This window comes from Ambystoma mexicanum, chromosome 8 (genome assembly GCF_040938575.1).
Source record: "Ambystoma mexicanum isolate Mex_15411 chromosome 8, UKY_AmexF1_1, whole genome shotgun sequence".
NCBI lineage: Eukaryota > Metazoa > Chordata > Amphibia > Caudata > Ambystomatidae > Ambystoma > Ambystoma mexicanum.
In genome coordinates, this window is record NC_090929.1 from 690,649,464 (window position 1) to 690,666,372 (window position 16,909).

Consider the following 16,909-nt stretch of genomic DNA (forward strand, 5'->3'; position numbering starts at 1 on the left):
AGCAGCCGTCCTCTTCCAGCTCGTCTATGATTCTTTCGTTCCAGTGGTCGACTCTGCTTTCCAGTCGAAGAGACTAGCCTTTTAAACAGTTTTTTCCCTTTCATTCCAGCCTAGCTGCGACGTCACTGTACTCAAAGCCTCAGTCGTCCTCGGCCACCTTGATCTCGGCACTGGTAGGCAAGGAGGAGAAGATCTTGGAGGCGTACGGGAAGAAGCTTTATTCCAACGCTTTGCTGCATCTTCATCAAGCCAACCCGGATGCCATGCTGGCAGCAGTTAACCAGAGGCTTTGGCAGGAAATGACCGACTTCCTTCCAGAACTTCCGAGGCAGAGCCAGTCACGTTTCAAGGCGGGACTGGCAGAGGCTAAAATGCGCCAGCAAGACATTGTGGAGTCCACCGTGGCCCACATCGACGCCTCTGGCCGAGCCATATTCATCGCCTCGGACATGAGGAGGACTCCCTGGCTTTGGGCTACTAAATTCAACCCAGACGTCCAGGTACGCATATTGGACCTTCCATTCGAGAGTGGCGACTTCTTTCACTCCACCAATGATGAGGAGCTAGATAAAAAGAAAAACAGTTGTCTTTATCGTTACGAAGGCCACGCCCAAGACGTACACCCTGTCAAATCCGTGCTCCGACAAGAGGCAGACATTCGGAGTGTTCTGCGGCTTCCAAGAACAGAGGTCCAGGCAGCCTGACCGTTCGCAAAGTCAACACAGGCGTAAACAACAAAAGGGGGTTGGGAGAGTAAGGGCTTTTTTCAGTCCCCCTCCTCCGCAACAGCCTCAGAGGGAAAGAAGGCATTATGCGTCCCTTCAGGGCCGTGTGAGTCTCTGGTGGGGGGCAGGCTTGTCCTTCACGCACAGTTTTGGCGTCAGAGGTTTGTGGACCCCTGGATCCTCTCTGTAGTAGCCACAGTGTATCGCTTACTGATCCCTTCCTCTACTCCACTCCCACAGATTGGGACAGGAACTCTGTTGGCAGAGATTTGATCGCTCGTCGCGTGCCAGGCAGTGGAAGAAGTTCCAGCCTCCCAGCGAGAATTGGGCTTCTACTCCAGGATGTTCGCCATACAGTGGAAGAACCAGGCTGGCCTGAGAGTTGCGTTGGACCTTTCTACCCTCAACCTCTCCCTCCCTCTTCAAAAATTCAAGATGGTTACACCAGCACTCATAGCGGAGACATTGTGCAGAGGAGACTGGATGTGCTCCCTGGATCTGAAGGCCGCTTATCTACATGTCCCGATTCGGCAGCGGCATCGTTCCTTCCTGCAGTTCAGGATTATGGGCTGCCATTTCCAATACAAGGTGCTACCCTTCGGCCTCAACCCGACTCCCAGGGTGTTTACCAGACTCATGAATGTAGTAGCAGCCCTCCTCAGGGCACAGGGGCACCATCTCTACCCGTACCTGGACGACTAGCTCGTCAGGGCGAAATCTCCAGGGGCGGTGCACCACACGGCCTCCGGCCTAATGAGCACACACCACGACCTGGGATTTGTGCTCAACCTCAGGAAATCTCAGCTGTGGCCTACGCATAGACTGACTTTCCTGGGCCATATCTGGGACACAAGCTCCGAGAGAGTTTTCCCCTCGGAGGACAAGATCACAGCCATCAAGAGGGCCACTACTCACTTCCTAACCTGAGAAGTGACCTCGGCCTGGTGGTACCAGCATTTATTAGGTCTCATGGCAGCAGTCCTGCTGCCCGTACCCCACACGAGACTCAGGATGAGGAGATTACAGCTGCAGCGGAGCTTGTCCACGTTCCTCCTTCTCTCCACTCGGACCTCACATGGTGGTCCTTCCGGCAGCCGCTCCTGCAGGTCACCATCACTACGGACTCCTCTCTCGAGGGCTGGGGGGCCACTTTGGGCAGCCACAGTGTCCATGGAGTCTGGACCCGGCAGGAGCAGGAGTCCCATATCAACTGGCTGGAGCTGAAGGCCATATGCCTAGCGCTCAAACCTTTCCTCCCGCTCGTTGTGGGCAATGTCATCCTCATCCAGACCAACAACTCCACCAGCATGTACTATGACAAAAAAACAGGGAGGTACCAGGTCCCCTCCACTGTGCAACCTAGCTGTCTGCATGTGGGAATTGGCCCTGGAGAACAACATCTACCTCACGGCCGTCAACCTTCCGGGGGAGTGCAACTTGGAGGCAGACAGGCTCAGCAGACTGGGTGCAGACAATTACGAGTGGCAATTGATTGACAAGGTGCTGCTTGAGATCTTCAGCAGATGGGGGCATCCTCAGTTGGACCTTTTGCCTCCTGGGACAACAAGAAGTGCCAGCAGTTTGCGTCCTGGCAGGGACATGACCCCAGCTCCCTCGGCGACTCATTCCAGGTTCAGTGGAACGGCAAAACAGCATATGCCTTCCCGCCCACACCCCTGGTCCACAGGGTCTTCTGCAAAATAAAGGAATCTTGTCACTTGGCATCATTCTGATAGTTCTGTGGTGGCTGGCGAGACCGTGGTTCTCGGAGCTCCTCAGCCTCTCAGACAGGCCACCAATTCACCTTCTGATGGGTCCAACTCATCTTCTGGCGCAGCAGGGGGGCAGTGTCATCCACCTCGCATCCCAGAAATTAGCCCTCGCAGCGTAGTTCCTGAGCAGGTCACGCTGAAGCACCTCAGGCTATTACAGGCTAACCTAGAGATCATTCAGGGGGCTAGGAGGAAGGCTACCAGGAGCCAGTACAAGAGTAAGTGGACTAGGTTCTGTCACTGGATGAACTCTAAGGAGATCGACCCCTTACGTGCATGTTGGACGATGTGCTCTACTTCTCTGCTCACCTGGCTCACTCAGGCGTGCAAGTGGACACATGCCGCACGAATTTGGAGCCAATAGGGGCCTACAGAAATTCGGAAGCGGAGGTCTTCTCCTCTGCCAACCTGATAGTCAAGAGACATTTGACGGGCCTCTCCAGACTCTACTCGCCTATCAAAAAACCACACACCGTGTGGAACATCAATGTAGTGTTGGGTGCCTTGGCGCACAAGCCGTTCGAACCAATGGCGTCCACGGACATCAGGCTGGTCACCATTAAAACAGCTTTGTTAGTGGGGCTAACCTCTGCTCGCAGAGTGAGCGAGATCGAGGCTCTGGTGGCTTCAGAGCCCTATACTACTTTTCACAAGGATAAGGTGGCCCTGAGGACACAGCCAAGGTTCCTACCAAAGGTACCCTCCGCGTTCCATCTAAACGAGGAAATAGTCTTACCCATGTTGTTTGCCAACCCTAAGGACGAGGCTCAGAGGGTTTTGCACTGTCTGGATGTCAGACGCGCTCTGAAATTCTATCTGGACAGGACCAAGGGCTTCCGCAAGTCGGACGCACTGTTTGTCACGTTTGGGGGGGGTCAAGGCCCGGGCATCAGTCATCCAAGGCCTCCATAGCACGGTCGATGGTTGCGGCCATCAAGGCGGCCTATGAGGGGCAGCACAAGCCACTTCCAGCTAACAGGCACGCCCACGCTGTCAGGGCCACGGCCATGGCGTTCCAACGGCATGTCCCATGGCAGGTCATCAGCAGGGCTGCCACCCCTTTGGCTTTCTGTAAGCATTACTGTTTGGACGCCAGCTCTAAGTCAGACGTGGCTTTCGGACAGGCGGTTCTAAGGAATCTGTTTACTTATGGAGGTTCTCCTCTCCACCCTAGGGCTACATTCAGTTGTAATCGCCCGTGCAGTATGGAGGAAAAGGGGGACGGGACGTAAGAGTAATTATTAATTACTCACCGTAGTGACTAACGTACTCTTAGTCCACTAGTCCCCTTCCCTCCATAGGTCCCACCACCCTCCCACCCACTAAAACTGGTGTCATTAGGCAATGTTAATCTATGGTTGACGTGTCTGGGGACTGAGGTGTGGTGCCGGAGGGCGAAGACAGGGCATCGCATGCTCCCAGGGCCTCACCCCTGCGTGCCTCTAAATTTCAAGGGGAAGAAGGTTTTTTCTGGTGTAAAAGGTTCTGTCTCCTGTCCCCTGGAAGGGATGCCCATGCAGTATGGAGGAAAGGGGACTAAGAGTACGTTAGTCACTACGGTGAGTAACATATAATTTATCCACAACAGGACCTCTCCCGAATACGTCTGCGCAATCGGACATTTCCACCACATGTGTATGTAGTCCCATCTTTTCAGTATGGCATTTCCAACAGTGTGGGTTGTATCCCTCCCTCATCTAAGCTATCCTTACTGGAGGGTAGTGCCATCTGTGTAGCAGTTTCAGGGCCTGGTGTCGATACTGGAGTGAAGTGGTCGAGCGATTGGCCTGCCTACACATTCTGGACCACCTTGTGTCATCAATATCCCCACCTAGGTCTTGTCCCCACTTCACTCTTTCGGGCTAGGGGCGGGGGGCTCCCTCGGGGCCGCCAGGAGGAGCAGTTTGTAGAGCCCAGATATCAATCCCTTGGACCCTTTCTGCGAGATAAAGAACTTTTCAAAAATGTGTTAACCCGCTCTTGAGGTTCTCCCGCATCTTTCCTCAGTCAGGGCCCCCCTTGAGTTGCAGGTAGCAAAAGGGCAATAGTCTGTTCAGACCCAGTGCCTCCTCCAGTCCCTGTAGAGATATAAAGGTTCCCCCAACCCATAGCTGTCCCGCCCTGCTGAGCCTGGCCTCATACCAATGTTGGAACGCAAGCGGCTCCTCAATCCCATCCCTGAGAGGGGGGGCCCAGATGCAGCTTAAGGGCGATGGCCACGATGTAAGCCATCTATTGTCACCAACTTCTTTCAAGACGGACCACAGAACCGCCAGCACTGGATGTTGCTGAACTCGTCCTGGGATGCGGGTTTTGGGGACCCACAACCATTCATCCAGCGTGACCGGAGAGAGTACCTCATTCTCCATTGCAACCCATTGTTTCCCAGTCCCTGGTGTAAAATGATCCACTAGGACCCTTAGCTGGGATGCTTTATAGTACATCTCTAGATCGGGAGGGCCCACTCCCCCCTCCTCCTTTGGCCTTATCAATGTCTCATAAGAGATCCTATGCTTCTACCCTGCCCAGAGACACAGCAACAGAGTTTGTTTTACCTCCAACAAAAATGACCTGGGCACTGGCGTTGGCAACATTTGAAACATGAACAAGAACTTGGGGCGAACTACAATTTTTACTGAAATGAGGTGTGCCATCCACGAGAATTCCAATCCTGCCCACCTCTCAATGTCCCTTTTCACTGCCGACCAAAGGGGGAGAAAGTTGCTGGCAAATAGGTCTCTAGGGCTTTGCGTCACCTGAATCCCCAAATAGCGAACGCGTCCCTCTGTACCTTGAAAGGGAGACCTGCTACGAATCTCCCCTCAGTATCTGATAATTTCGCTGCTATAAACGCCACTGATTTCCCCATGTTAATCTTGAAGCCTGGCAGATTCCCGTAATGCTCCAGACTGCTTAGCACGTTTGGTATCAATTGGGATGGTTTGGCAACATAGAGGAGTACGTCATCTGCGAACAGACTTATTTTACAGTGCGTTTCCCCTACCATGACGCCTCTAATCTACCCGTTGTCACTGACAGACTCTGCCCATGGTTTCATCACTAACGCATATATGAACGGGGACAGAGGGTAACACTGTTGTGTGCCCAGTGGTCGAAGTGTACGAAAAGAAGTAGTGTCACTATGTTCCCTACTGGCCTGCACCGCTCCCCGCAAACCCCATTGATGCACCTTCTCCCATGCACAATACAAACCCCAAAATACATGCGCCTGATGTTTAAGGGAACATCCAGTGCAGTGCACTGAAAGTGCAAGTTTCAACTTCTTCCTACACCTGTATTTTAAAATGAAAACCGTTCCGGAACAGTTTTTTAAAAAGTATAGGAACGGTAAAACCTATTTAAAAGAAGTAGAGAAGCACCGCCCCTGACCGCTCCCGCCCACTTCGACCACTGCGTGTGCCCATCCCTATTGGAAATGACCCAGACTCCTTTTCGTTGACCACAACTCTTGTTAAGGGTTTTAGTATAGGGCTGATAGCCAGCCCATCCACCTCGGGCCCATTCCCAAGGACGAGAAGATTTCCCCCATGAAGGCCCACCTCACCCTATCGAAAGTCTTTTTGGCATCTAAAGATAGCAGGAGCAACCCCTCCTCCCGTACAGTCCTTGAGCTTAGCACGTGGAGAGTTTTCCGCATGCCGTCTGCTCCTTGCCTATTTAACACAAATCCCACCTGATCTGGGTGGATCAGTAAGGGGAGATACGTCTCTGGACGTGTTGCCAGGATCCTGGCGAAGACCTTAGCGTCCACATTTAAGAGGTAGATAGGCCGGTATGAGCCACAGTCCTCAGGGTTCTTCCCCAGTTTCGGTATCACCCTTGTCAGGGCCTGAAGAAATGTTGCGGGTACTTGGCCATAGTTTTCGCTAGTGAGGATTGGTACTGCTTATAGAAGTCGTCCGTAAAGCCACCTTCCCCCGGGGCCTTCCCTGTCTTTAACCTTGTAATAGCCTCCACCACCTCCTCCTCCGTTATCTCCCCCTTCTAGGGCTTCACGCTCTGCTTCTTCAAGCTTAGGGCGGTTCCGCCCAGCCAGGTAGCTCCGGATATCATCCACCGACTCCTCTTTCTGCTTGGTGTACATTTCCTCATAGAAACTTGCAAAGCATTCCGTTACCTCGGCCCCCCCCATCTGCTTCCTCCCGCCCATGTCTCAGACACCTTCCTCCCTACTTTCTGCCCTACAGCCTCTTGCCCTGTGTGCCAGTAGAGTCCCCACCGTGTCCCCCCTTTCATAGTACCTCTGCCGGGTGTACCTCATCTTCTTGACCACTTGTCCAATTAGGACCATGTGTGTAGTGCCTGTCTCTTGTTTCTCATTTCCCCTAGGAGAGCCTCCCTGTCTACCTCTTTCCAGTTGAGTTGCGACCGCATTGCTCTCAGTTCTTCATGAAGCTTACTCTCAATCAATGCCCTTTCGCGTTTCCTACGAGAGCCCTCTGCAATGAGCAGGCGCAGGAAGGTGGCCTTCGGTGCCGCCCACACCATTGTCAGGTCAGTCTCCCCATTATCGCTGGTCTCGAAATAGGCCCTAATTTCCTTCCTCAAGAACTCCCTAAATACCTTGTCCCTCAGAAGGGCGTCATTACACCGCCACCTAGAGCTCCTCAAGGCCTTTGGCAACCTCCAGTCCACCATTACAAGCTCATGATCTGACCATGTGATAGCCTCTACAGTCAGCACCCCAACCTCCCCGTCATCCTCCTCCGATATCAGCAAGAGGTCTATTCTCATATATGATTTATGTTGGGGGAAGAATGTGTGGCCCCCCCCCCGGACCCGGCCACGACCTGCGCCATATGTCAACCCAATAGTACTCATGCAGGAGATCCCTCATGGCCAGGTTGTCCTTTGTAGCCCCTCTTGCCCCTTCCCCTTTGCTGAACACCAATCCAGCTGGGGGTCCATTATCAAGTTAAATCCCTGCCTAGAACCATGGTTCCCTCTGCCCATTCGTCCAGTACCTTGAACACCTGGTGTATGAATTTCATCTGGCCCACATTGGGTGCATAGAGGGTGGCCAATGTGATCCGCATTCCCTCACATGTGCCATTTATTCCCAGGAACCTGCCTCCGAAGCCTCTCTTGGTCTCAATATCCATGAGATGGAAAGATTTGCTCAGGAGTATACCCACCCTCTCCTTTTTGGAGGATTTTTGAGACGCCCAGAAGTTTCTGCCGATTTCTTTCCCCGTTATCAGCGACTCCGCCCCGTACCAGTAGTGCGTCTATTGCAAAAAGAGGACCACCAAATTCTGTTTGGGGAACATGTTGCTTTTGAGGGATCGCTTGTTTTGAGAGTTCAAGCCCTTGACCTTCAGCGTGCCAACCCGTCCCTCACCCATCACCTCTCTTTACCCTGTGCCCTAGGTGCCCCATGTGTCCCGCTGGGTACGGAGCCATCCTTTTGATCCATGAAATTCCCTGTTTATCATCCCCCCTTCTGAGCCCCTGCTCCCTCATTCCCTCCCTTCCCTTTCCATCCCTTTTGAGGTATCCATCTCCACTTCCCCGAATGACTGGGCTTGGTCGACGAACCATCGCCCCGGGTTATGTATCTAACGGGACTGTCGCTCCATCACCTCCAAGTCCGACTCAAGTATTTGGTATTTCCCAATAGCCTTAGGTTGCAGTCCCCAAACTCTCTCCCCAAACTTCCTGCGTCCCCCTCATCTAACAAACTCAAACAGCCTTCAGAGCATTGTGCAGACTGTAACAAACACAACCTTACAAACAGTGCATCACTAGTGCTAGTGGTGCCGGCAAAAACAAAGATAAGAGAACAAGCCAACTGTGGCATTGTGCATTGTCATTTTACTTCCACTTGACCCGAGGGCTCAACAGAGGGAGTGTGGTGTAGCTCACTTGTAATACAATTTCATTTACTTCAGGTGCCCGCCAAAGGCGGAGGGGGGTGTTTAACTTTCTGAAATTTGCAGACCCCTCTCGCCCTATGTTTTCCCATGGTTGAATCCGGGCCTCTAGGACCCCGGGTAGGATCCAGCTCTCCATCACCCCGTTTCGCTGAGGGACCCTCATGACTACCAGCAAGGTCTTCCGTAACCCTCTGGATGTCCTCCTCGGCCACCAAATGGTGCCTCTCCCCCTCCCATTCAAAAGCCAGATAGAATGGGTGTCCCCAGAGGTATCTGACCCCCTTTTCCTGTAGCCATTTGGTGAGGGCCCCACATGTGTTCCTCCTCAGCAAAAATAAGGGCCAAAAAGGATCCTGGAAAATTGCCACTTTGGAGTCTCCATATTGTATTTCCTGCAGGCCCTTCGCTTTCTCCAGAATCCTGGCCTCGTCTCTGTAGTAATGTAGTCGTGCTAGCACCGAACGAGGGCCTCTCACTCCCCAACAGCCCGATGGACTCAGTCTATCATGACCCCTTCTCCAGCATCCGCTCCGAGGGCTATCTATATTGTCCTGCACCTTGCCCTCAAGACTGAACGCAGTCTCGCCCTCTACCTCCACCAGTGCGAAGAAGCGCAGATTATTTCTTCTCTCGCGGTTCTCCATATCATCTACTTTGAGGCAAAGCTCCTCCTCTCGGTGCTGCATTTCCATAAATCTTGCCTCCATCTGTGTCTCCAGGAGCCCAGTGGATGTTTGGTTGGCCTCGGCCCCGTCCATTCTGTCCTCCAGCGTGGTTACTTTAGCCGTGAGGTCGGCCAGTTTAGCCCCCATGTCCGTCTCATCCCCCTCATCTCCCCAAGGATGGTCTGGATGTCATTTTTTATGGAACCCAATTCCGTGGAGGCTGCGGGAGCGCTTCCGGGTTCCATCCTAGCATCTTCCGCCTAGAACTGATAATTTGCCGCCAAGGACCCCTTCCAACTCATGGATTGCCCACTTCCCGAAGCACCTGTGTTCACCGGATGGTTGTGGTGCGGTTCCAGTGGGCCAAGTGTCCGCTTCCAGGAGTTATGATTAATGGTCGTGGGTGGCTGGATCTGTCGTTCAAGGGGATGAGGGGGGCCTCAGTATGGCCGGACACGACTCTCTATGCAAGTGGGCACTCCCCTGTACTCTGCAATCCGCAGGGGTGTGCCCCTATTGGTGCCTTGTCCCCAAGGTGAGTGATCGTGTCGTCTCCGTCATCTGGTTGGGGGATAGGCACCTTCCCCTCAATATGGGTGTTGTGGGCGAATCCACTGAGCAGGGACCCTCTCCCGGTGCGGTCGTGTGCTTCCTTATGAGAGTTGGCCTTCTGTCGAAGTAGAGCTTAGACCCACCTTTGTTGCACTTCACAGGCTGTCCAGCGTGTGCTGTCGGGTACTATGTTGGTTCTGGTTTACCCCCGCAGGCCTCAGATTGGTGGCTTCCTCTCCTTTCGCCCCCTTTACTAATTGCTTCTTGCCACCCTGTTGAGCTTGTCTATTTTCCCCCCCTGGGTGTCGGTATCCACCTCTCTGTGTGCCTCTGGGCACTATGTGGCTCCTCTTTTAGTCCAGTGAGTTTCAGGCTGTTGGTCCTCCTGCCCTCTGCTTTCCTCACTCCCCGCCATGTGTTCCTCCTTGTCCACCACTGGTCATGGAGGTCCCCCACTGGCTGTCAGTCTGATCCTGGCTCAGGGCGTGTGTCTCATCCCTTTAGGTGTTGGCCCCCCACAGTCACGTAGTCCGGGCTCTCTTCGAGTATTGTGGGGGCCACGGGATCTCTAATATTACTCTGTGGGGGAGTGGCGGGGGCTATGTTCCCCAGCACTTCCTCACCTTGCTTGTGTCTTAACGTATGCTCTCCCAGCAAGCGTTGCTGTGGGTGCGCTCCTGCTGTTGCGGCTGGTCCCTTTGGGCTCCCTCCGGGTCTAAGTGGCACAGATGGACCAACTCCCAACCCGCCGGTGCATTCACAGTGCGGCTCTCTGCTTCTTCTCCTCTTTAAAGCCGAGGATCCGGCAGTTGTATTCACTCCCTATGCCTGTGTGGTGTGCGGCTGGGGGGGAAGAATGGGGTGCCCTCAGTGTCGAGTCTGCCTTGCCTGCCATGGAGATCTCCTCTGGGCCTTCCTCACCCTTCGTTTGTCTTCACGTATGGTCTCCCTGTGGGCGTTGCTGTGGGCACGCTCCCTCGACGGCCCGGGCTGGTAGTACCTCACTGGTGGGGGCAGTCGCCCTGCTTCTGTGGCTGGTCCTATGTGGCTTCATCCGAGTCTATGTGGCAAAGATGGGGCAGCTCCCAACGCGCCGTTGCGTTCGTGGCGTGGCTCCCTGCTGCTTCTTCTCTTCAAGCTGGGAGCCTGGCATTTAAATATACTCCCTCTGCCGCGTGTGGTGAGGCCGAAGGTGGAAGGGTACCCTCAGTGTCCGGGTCGCCTTGCCTGTGGGACCTCCTCTGGACCTCAGCAGTGCAGTGGCGATCCATCATGACCCTCGTACAGCGCACATCCTAATAGGGTAAGAGAGCATTCTGCTAGGGAATCCTTCAGCCTCTCAAACACACTTACATCACTGACTCCTCCCTATGCTGCAAAAATCTGTTGTGTGAGGGGACTGAAAAAATATAAATAGGCCGCTGCTACTGCCACGCTGACGACTTGGTTTTCTTTAAAAAATCTCCTTTGATCAACATTTGAGCTATGTTATTTCCATATAACCCTTTTCTGCTTGGATATTATCATCATATTAGCATCCAGGCTGCAACAATGGGCGATCAGCCTCTAATTGGGTTCATTTTATTCTAGGCTATAATAATATTCCTATGAATCCTGATTTGCTTCATTCTTCACATGTCTGCTGAGGTTGCCTCTTTCCCCGGTTGCTCACATCATTTATGTGCCTGCCGTTCCTCCCACGCAAAGATGCCTTGCCTCCTGTACTTGTCACTTTTGTTTCCCAAAGCCTCCCTGCTCTGATCCAGGATCTTGATGCGCAAGCTATTGTTGGGTTCATGGTGCCTCTTCCTCAGCTGCATTCCACTGGCATGCTTCCACGTACCTTGGGTGTCCCCTTTCAGGTGTGCAAATATAAAGGCAAACATCTGCATGTACCATAATTTTAATTATGGCTATATTTGAATTAGCTTCTTTTTTCGGGTGTGCAGGTTAGTAGTCTGGGTTGTACGGACATGTAACACTTTGTCAAAAATTGTCACCTGGCTTCTCGCTTGTATGCTACCTAACGTTAATGGTTACAGGCAATACCAGGAGTTATGTGCCTGAAGCCTGTCAGCTTGGGTGAATAAGTCAGATTTCCACACACACTATGTATTGATGGCAGGTAGTCCCCTTAACCAATCAACATGTTCATGCAACTGTGATATCTTTGTGTTTTATAAGCACTCATATGTTTAGATGTTTTATGAGGACCATGGCTATCCTGTTTATAATATATGTTTTTATTATCAGACTATCCAAATATTTAACAATATAGCCATTATTCTATGCTTTATACTTATACAGCAAATTCCTCGGATGCCAGTGGAGAGAATTGAAAAAAAAGCATTGCCACAAGAACATAAGTGCCTAAAGAGCACCTTTGAGGGACTTGTACAGCGTTGTTCCATGGTAGCATCAGATCCTGTAAGTCTTAATTTTATTGGTGCGCTTCCGACATGTAATATTGACGGCTGTTTTTTCAGTTCTTTTAATGAACATTGATTGACATTATCTTATGGTATCCCTCCTTTCTAATATATCCCTTTCTCCCACAGGTTCCTCATTTTAGAACTATCCTGCAGACGCATGTCTGACTTTGGAAATGTTTTCTGTCAAAAGGGTCTCACACTGGATGTGCATTGGCTCTATTTTGTATTGTTGGCCACTATGACTCAGGTTTTGAGGTTACGAGTGGCATTTCTAGAGCTGCTCATGCCCCATGACCTTAGTTTCTTTATTATGTGCACCCAGGTGCTGCTTAAGTACACCACCACTTTATTTTCTACCCGTGTAATGCCTTACCCCAAATACCTCTGTCTTAAAGCTCTTTAATAAGAATTGAAAGGCTGTATCAGTGGCAGACCCACACAGGGCTGTATTTGGTACCTGGGGCCAGATCACGACCCAGAATAGTGTGGCTCTTGCCAGTCACTGCAGCCTTAAGGCTCTTAGGGAGAGATCGGCAGAGGTCTTTACTGCTTTGCTCAAAAGCAGGAATCCTTCCAAGGTCTGTTCTCCATTGGAGCCCTGTACCTCTAAAGGAGAGACATCCCAGTCCACCCTCAATGTACCAGAGAAGTCTGAGCACTGTGAAGTGGCAGACAAGAAAAATAAGAAATAACATTGGCGGTCTCGGTTTCTGAGCGATTCTTCCTCTAGACACCACTCCTCCTATTTGTCCTCCAAGAAGCAACATTGTCACTCCCGCTCCAGGGTATGGGCTTCTGACTCCTAACGATCACCAACCAAACAGGTCCAGGTCAAATGTCCTGTTAACTCCTTTAGTCTAGAGCAGTGGGTGGAATTCCACCTTAAGATCTTTGACTTCTTCACTGGGCTGGCGTCATGTAAGAGTGTTTTAGTTGGCTATCCACAGATCAGGGCAACTTAACATTCCCCCTGTTCGCACAACTCTTTCATTTCTTTGTTGGGTGCGACTTACTCAAGTGCGACTTACCCAAGTTTACTGGTTCCAGAATGCAACAGAACCAGGCCATGTCAAGAAAATGTTTTATGTAACAATATATTTTTTTTAATTTAAAATAGAAAATGTTATGAAACGGATGGTTCCCTCCTCGCAATACAGGTGTTGTTCACCTGAAACACTTCTGAGTTCTAGAAAATGTAGGCTTTCACCAAAACACTATTGAAATGCATTCCGGTCTGCCTATTCAATCCCTCTATTCATAATGAATAACTCAGATGGTATAAAATGACGTCACTACTCTCTTGTGGAGGATCATCTGATCATCCCTCTTTGGCCCCTGCCCGGAGGTAGGGACTGTCATATCGGCCCACAGCCCCTACACCGGGGAAACGGGGATCATATGGGATGAAAGAAGTCAGGCTCTCTCCAACCCCAACACAAGGTGTTTTATTTGACACTGAAGCTGGGACCTCTGTAGAAACGCATAATCCATGCTTCTTAAAGTAAAGAGATTCACATGGCAAAGCCAACATTCTGCATTGCTACACAGAAACCCCTTAAAAAGCCATTTTCACTGCTGTACATGGCCTGCTGTAAAAAGAAAACACTTCAGAGTAGAACGTTTTTCTCTAGATCCAAGTTTCAGTGGGATTTAAACTGTTGCCAATCCATTGTTTTTTGGCAACATTTTGATTTGCGGGTGAACAGTGTTGCCAATTAGTTTTTGTCTGACAGTATGTTCATGCATGAATTAAATGAAGTTGGAATATCAGAACACATCAAACACACACGTATCAGAGACGCTTGGAAATTATTGAGCAACCTCTAACCCACATGCTGAAAGTCAGAGAAGCTGTGCAGCGCTCTGGCTGTTTGCCAGCTGAAGGAGAGGGAGAATGCATTCCAATATGGCGGACAAACCAGACAATTCCTTGGTTCTACCTTTAAACTGCAAATTAAACTCAGCTGTGCTAATTAAGGGCAATCTATCACAGGCCTTCACCAATTCCAAAAAACATCTGCAGAACTTCATGGGGACCTTACCCCAGGGGCAAGGAACATAGCCCTATAAAAACCCAGTTGCTCAGTCTGACAGGGTGGGTGTTTGGAGTTGGAGCTGAAGATTGAAGAGTGAAAACAGATGATTTGAAAAAGGTTGATGGAGATAGCAAGACATTGAACAAGACCAAGAAGACAAGAGGGCGAAGTCCTGGAAGTCTCGGAAATCCTGTAATGTAGTAGATGGAGGAGAGACCCAGGGACCAAACCAAAGAGCCAAGGGAGTTGATGCAAGAGACTAGGTGCAGCTCTGGATGGAACCCAACAGCTTTGGATAAGCTGAAAACCAAAAACCAGTTCAACTTTGTTTACATCCTGGATCTGGCAGCCAGAATTAGCTCTTTTGCAAACTGGCTAGTTCTTTTATGTTGAGTTGTGGTGATCGCAGGAGTTGGGTGCTGCCACCCACTGTGTGATCCTGGCTTGTTGGGGATACACTGGGAATCCCTGAGATCCCTCCCCCATGTTCCCCATGGGACTATTTTGGACACCAAGTGCCGCCTGTCCCATCCACCGGCCCCTTTTAAGGATCTCCCCAAGTCCTGTGCGAGTCACAACCATAGTGGCATTGCCGTACATGGTCTTCCAGGGTGGCAGCTGACAGAATTAAAATAGTAACGCTAAATGGATGGGTAACCCCTACTTCGCTGGCAAGAAGGGGAAGCAACTCGCAATACTGAACAGAGTCAAGCCAGCGGATGTGAACTGAGTGTGAATCTGACATAGGATGCTATACGTATAGCATCCTATGTCAGATTTTTTAGTGTATGGCTTTAGAATTGTGAGGCTTTGCAGTGCTAACTTACCATTGGACTGCCCAATTTGGGATCAATTTATTGTTCCTTTTTTTCAATTGCCTATGTGACAGGTTGATTTTATTAACTAATCAACGTATTAACTGAATCAAATTGTTATATTCATCAGTGTCCAGTTGACCTGGCTCCTCTCGAATGAGAGATCATTTTTTCTCCGATGGAGAAGGTGACCGTGGCAACTGAACAGCTATTTGAGGGATTACTGTCATTCTTCCCCTGAATTGTTTATTGGCATTGTTTGTTGCCTCCCTCCGTGACCAGCACTTTTTTTTTAACACACATTGCACTTTATATCTCTGTATGTTTATTCCTGTGTGTATTCCTAACTATTTAATATTCTCTTAAATGAAATTTGACCAAAATAATAAAAATGTATTTTTTTAAAGCCTTTCCTGTGGTCTGTATGGGGTGATTAGTGGAGTTGACCTTGGGTTACTACTTTCATACTTTTGTTGGAACCATGTTTTCCTAAGTGAACTCAGTTTCACATCCGCTGGCTTGACCTTGTTCAGTATTGAGAATTAAAATAGTAGGCAGCCTTACAAGGGCAGGCAACTCTCAAACTGGTATGCAGAAGGTTCCAGGAGCAGAGATGTTTCAACCACTGTCATTCTACTGGAGAGAGCACGCGGATTGTCTACTCAGAAGCATCCGATATGCATAGGAAAATCAAAATGGCGACCAAGATTGAAATAAGCTTGGTCTGCAAATACTAATCAAAATCGGGTAAAACGGCTATCGCTGAGTCATCGGTCCAATCACATCCCCAGTACCAGTCAGTACTGACAGGTGCCCCATGCCTGAATGTGACTGCCTAGTGGGTGGGGTTAGATGCTCCTAAAAGGAGGGGGAAATTGTGTAGTAGCATGGGAGAAAATACAGGCTTCGTCCCTGGAGGATTTGGAGGGCCTGAAGTTTGCTGCTACCTCCAGGACTGATTGATTGACCAATATTGGTCAGATCTTAGAAGTGTGAGACATCTTTCCGTTTTGGCTTGAGTTCCTTAAAGAGTGAGACCTGGCTGTTTTTGCAGAGAGTTTCTGTGAACATGATGTAAGTTTGGTCAACTTGGCTTCTGATCTTCGCGATACCAATATCCTTGACCTATACCCAGATCTTGACTATTTGCAGGCTGTTCCCTTTTGCCTCTGCTCAGGGTAGTTTACCTTTTAAAAAAAAGATTGCAAATGCTGTGGTTTGCTGGGGGGATCACTTCTTCCTTGGTCTCTAAACGGCAGCACAACCTTAAGAAAATGACCTCTCAAGAACACCTTGTCCGTTTTAAGCTGGCAAGCTTGGACCCAGTAATTTGTCCGATTTGAATCCTGTCTTGGCTGTGGCATTGGACAGTAACTTTTCCAGTATGCCCCTTTGAGCACCTCCCACCTGCTGTTTCTTTCCCCCCATTAGCCTCCTGAATTTCTGGTAGTTCTGACTTTTGCCTCTGGTAGTCCTCCTCTGAGCATAGTGAATAACATATTCACACTCTCCTGCTTTTGCCACACGTGGACAGCTAACATCCTAGCTCTTGAAATGCCATGGGCACCTACTGAAATGGTCACTCTTGGTAAGGATGCATATTCTGCAGACAAGCATGCATACAGTGTGCTGTATGTCACGCTCAAAGGGGCTCCAGTCCCATTGTCAGCAGGCATTTATGGATGTGCACCTCCACTTTTTCACTGGTTGATTATGTTCTTCGATGAGACACTCTTTGGCTCCAAGGCTAATGAGACTTTGGCGAAATATATGGCATGCTCCTTTCATTCCTTCCCCTCCTTTGCCCAAAGTTCAGAGATGAGTTCCCCCTAAGTAAAATGGCACTGGAGATGTTACACTAACCTGCTTAGTGTAAGAGTTGCGTCTGGGGGTTGTGTGTCTATCTCCTCAGTCTCATCCTCCAGTTTAATCTCACATCCCCTTTAATTTGTCTTTCCACCACCGACATCCGATGGGGGGAGTGTCCCTGTTTTTCCCACAGTGAATGAACACCG

General features: G+C 50.2%; 1 protein-coding gene across 4 annotated transcripts in view; it reads left to right on the forward strand.

The window, feature by feature from the left end:
* The window catches only part of SEC31B (SEC31 homolog B, COPII coat complex component), a 2,991,081-nt gene that overhangs the window by 2,813,496 nt on the left and 160,676 nt on the right, over positions 1-16,909 (forward strand). For all 4 annotated transcript variants that reach the window (XM_069610491.1, XM_069610490.1, XM_069610492.1 and 1 more), the window contains one exon: positions 11,919-12,038. In XM_069610491.1, coding sequence (XP_069466592.1) covers positions 11,919-12,038 — 120 coding nt within the window. The remainder of the gene's footprint in view (positions 1-11,918; positions 12,039-16,909) is intronic.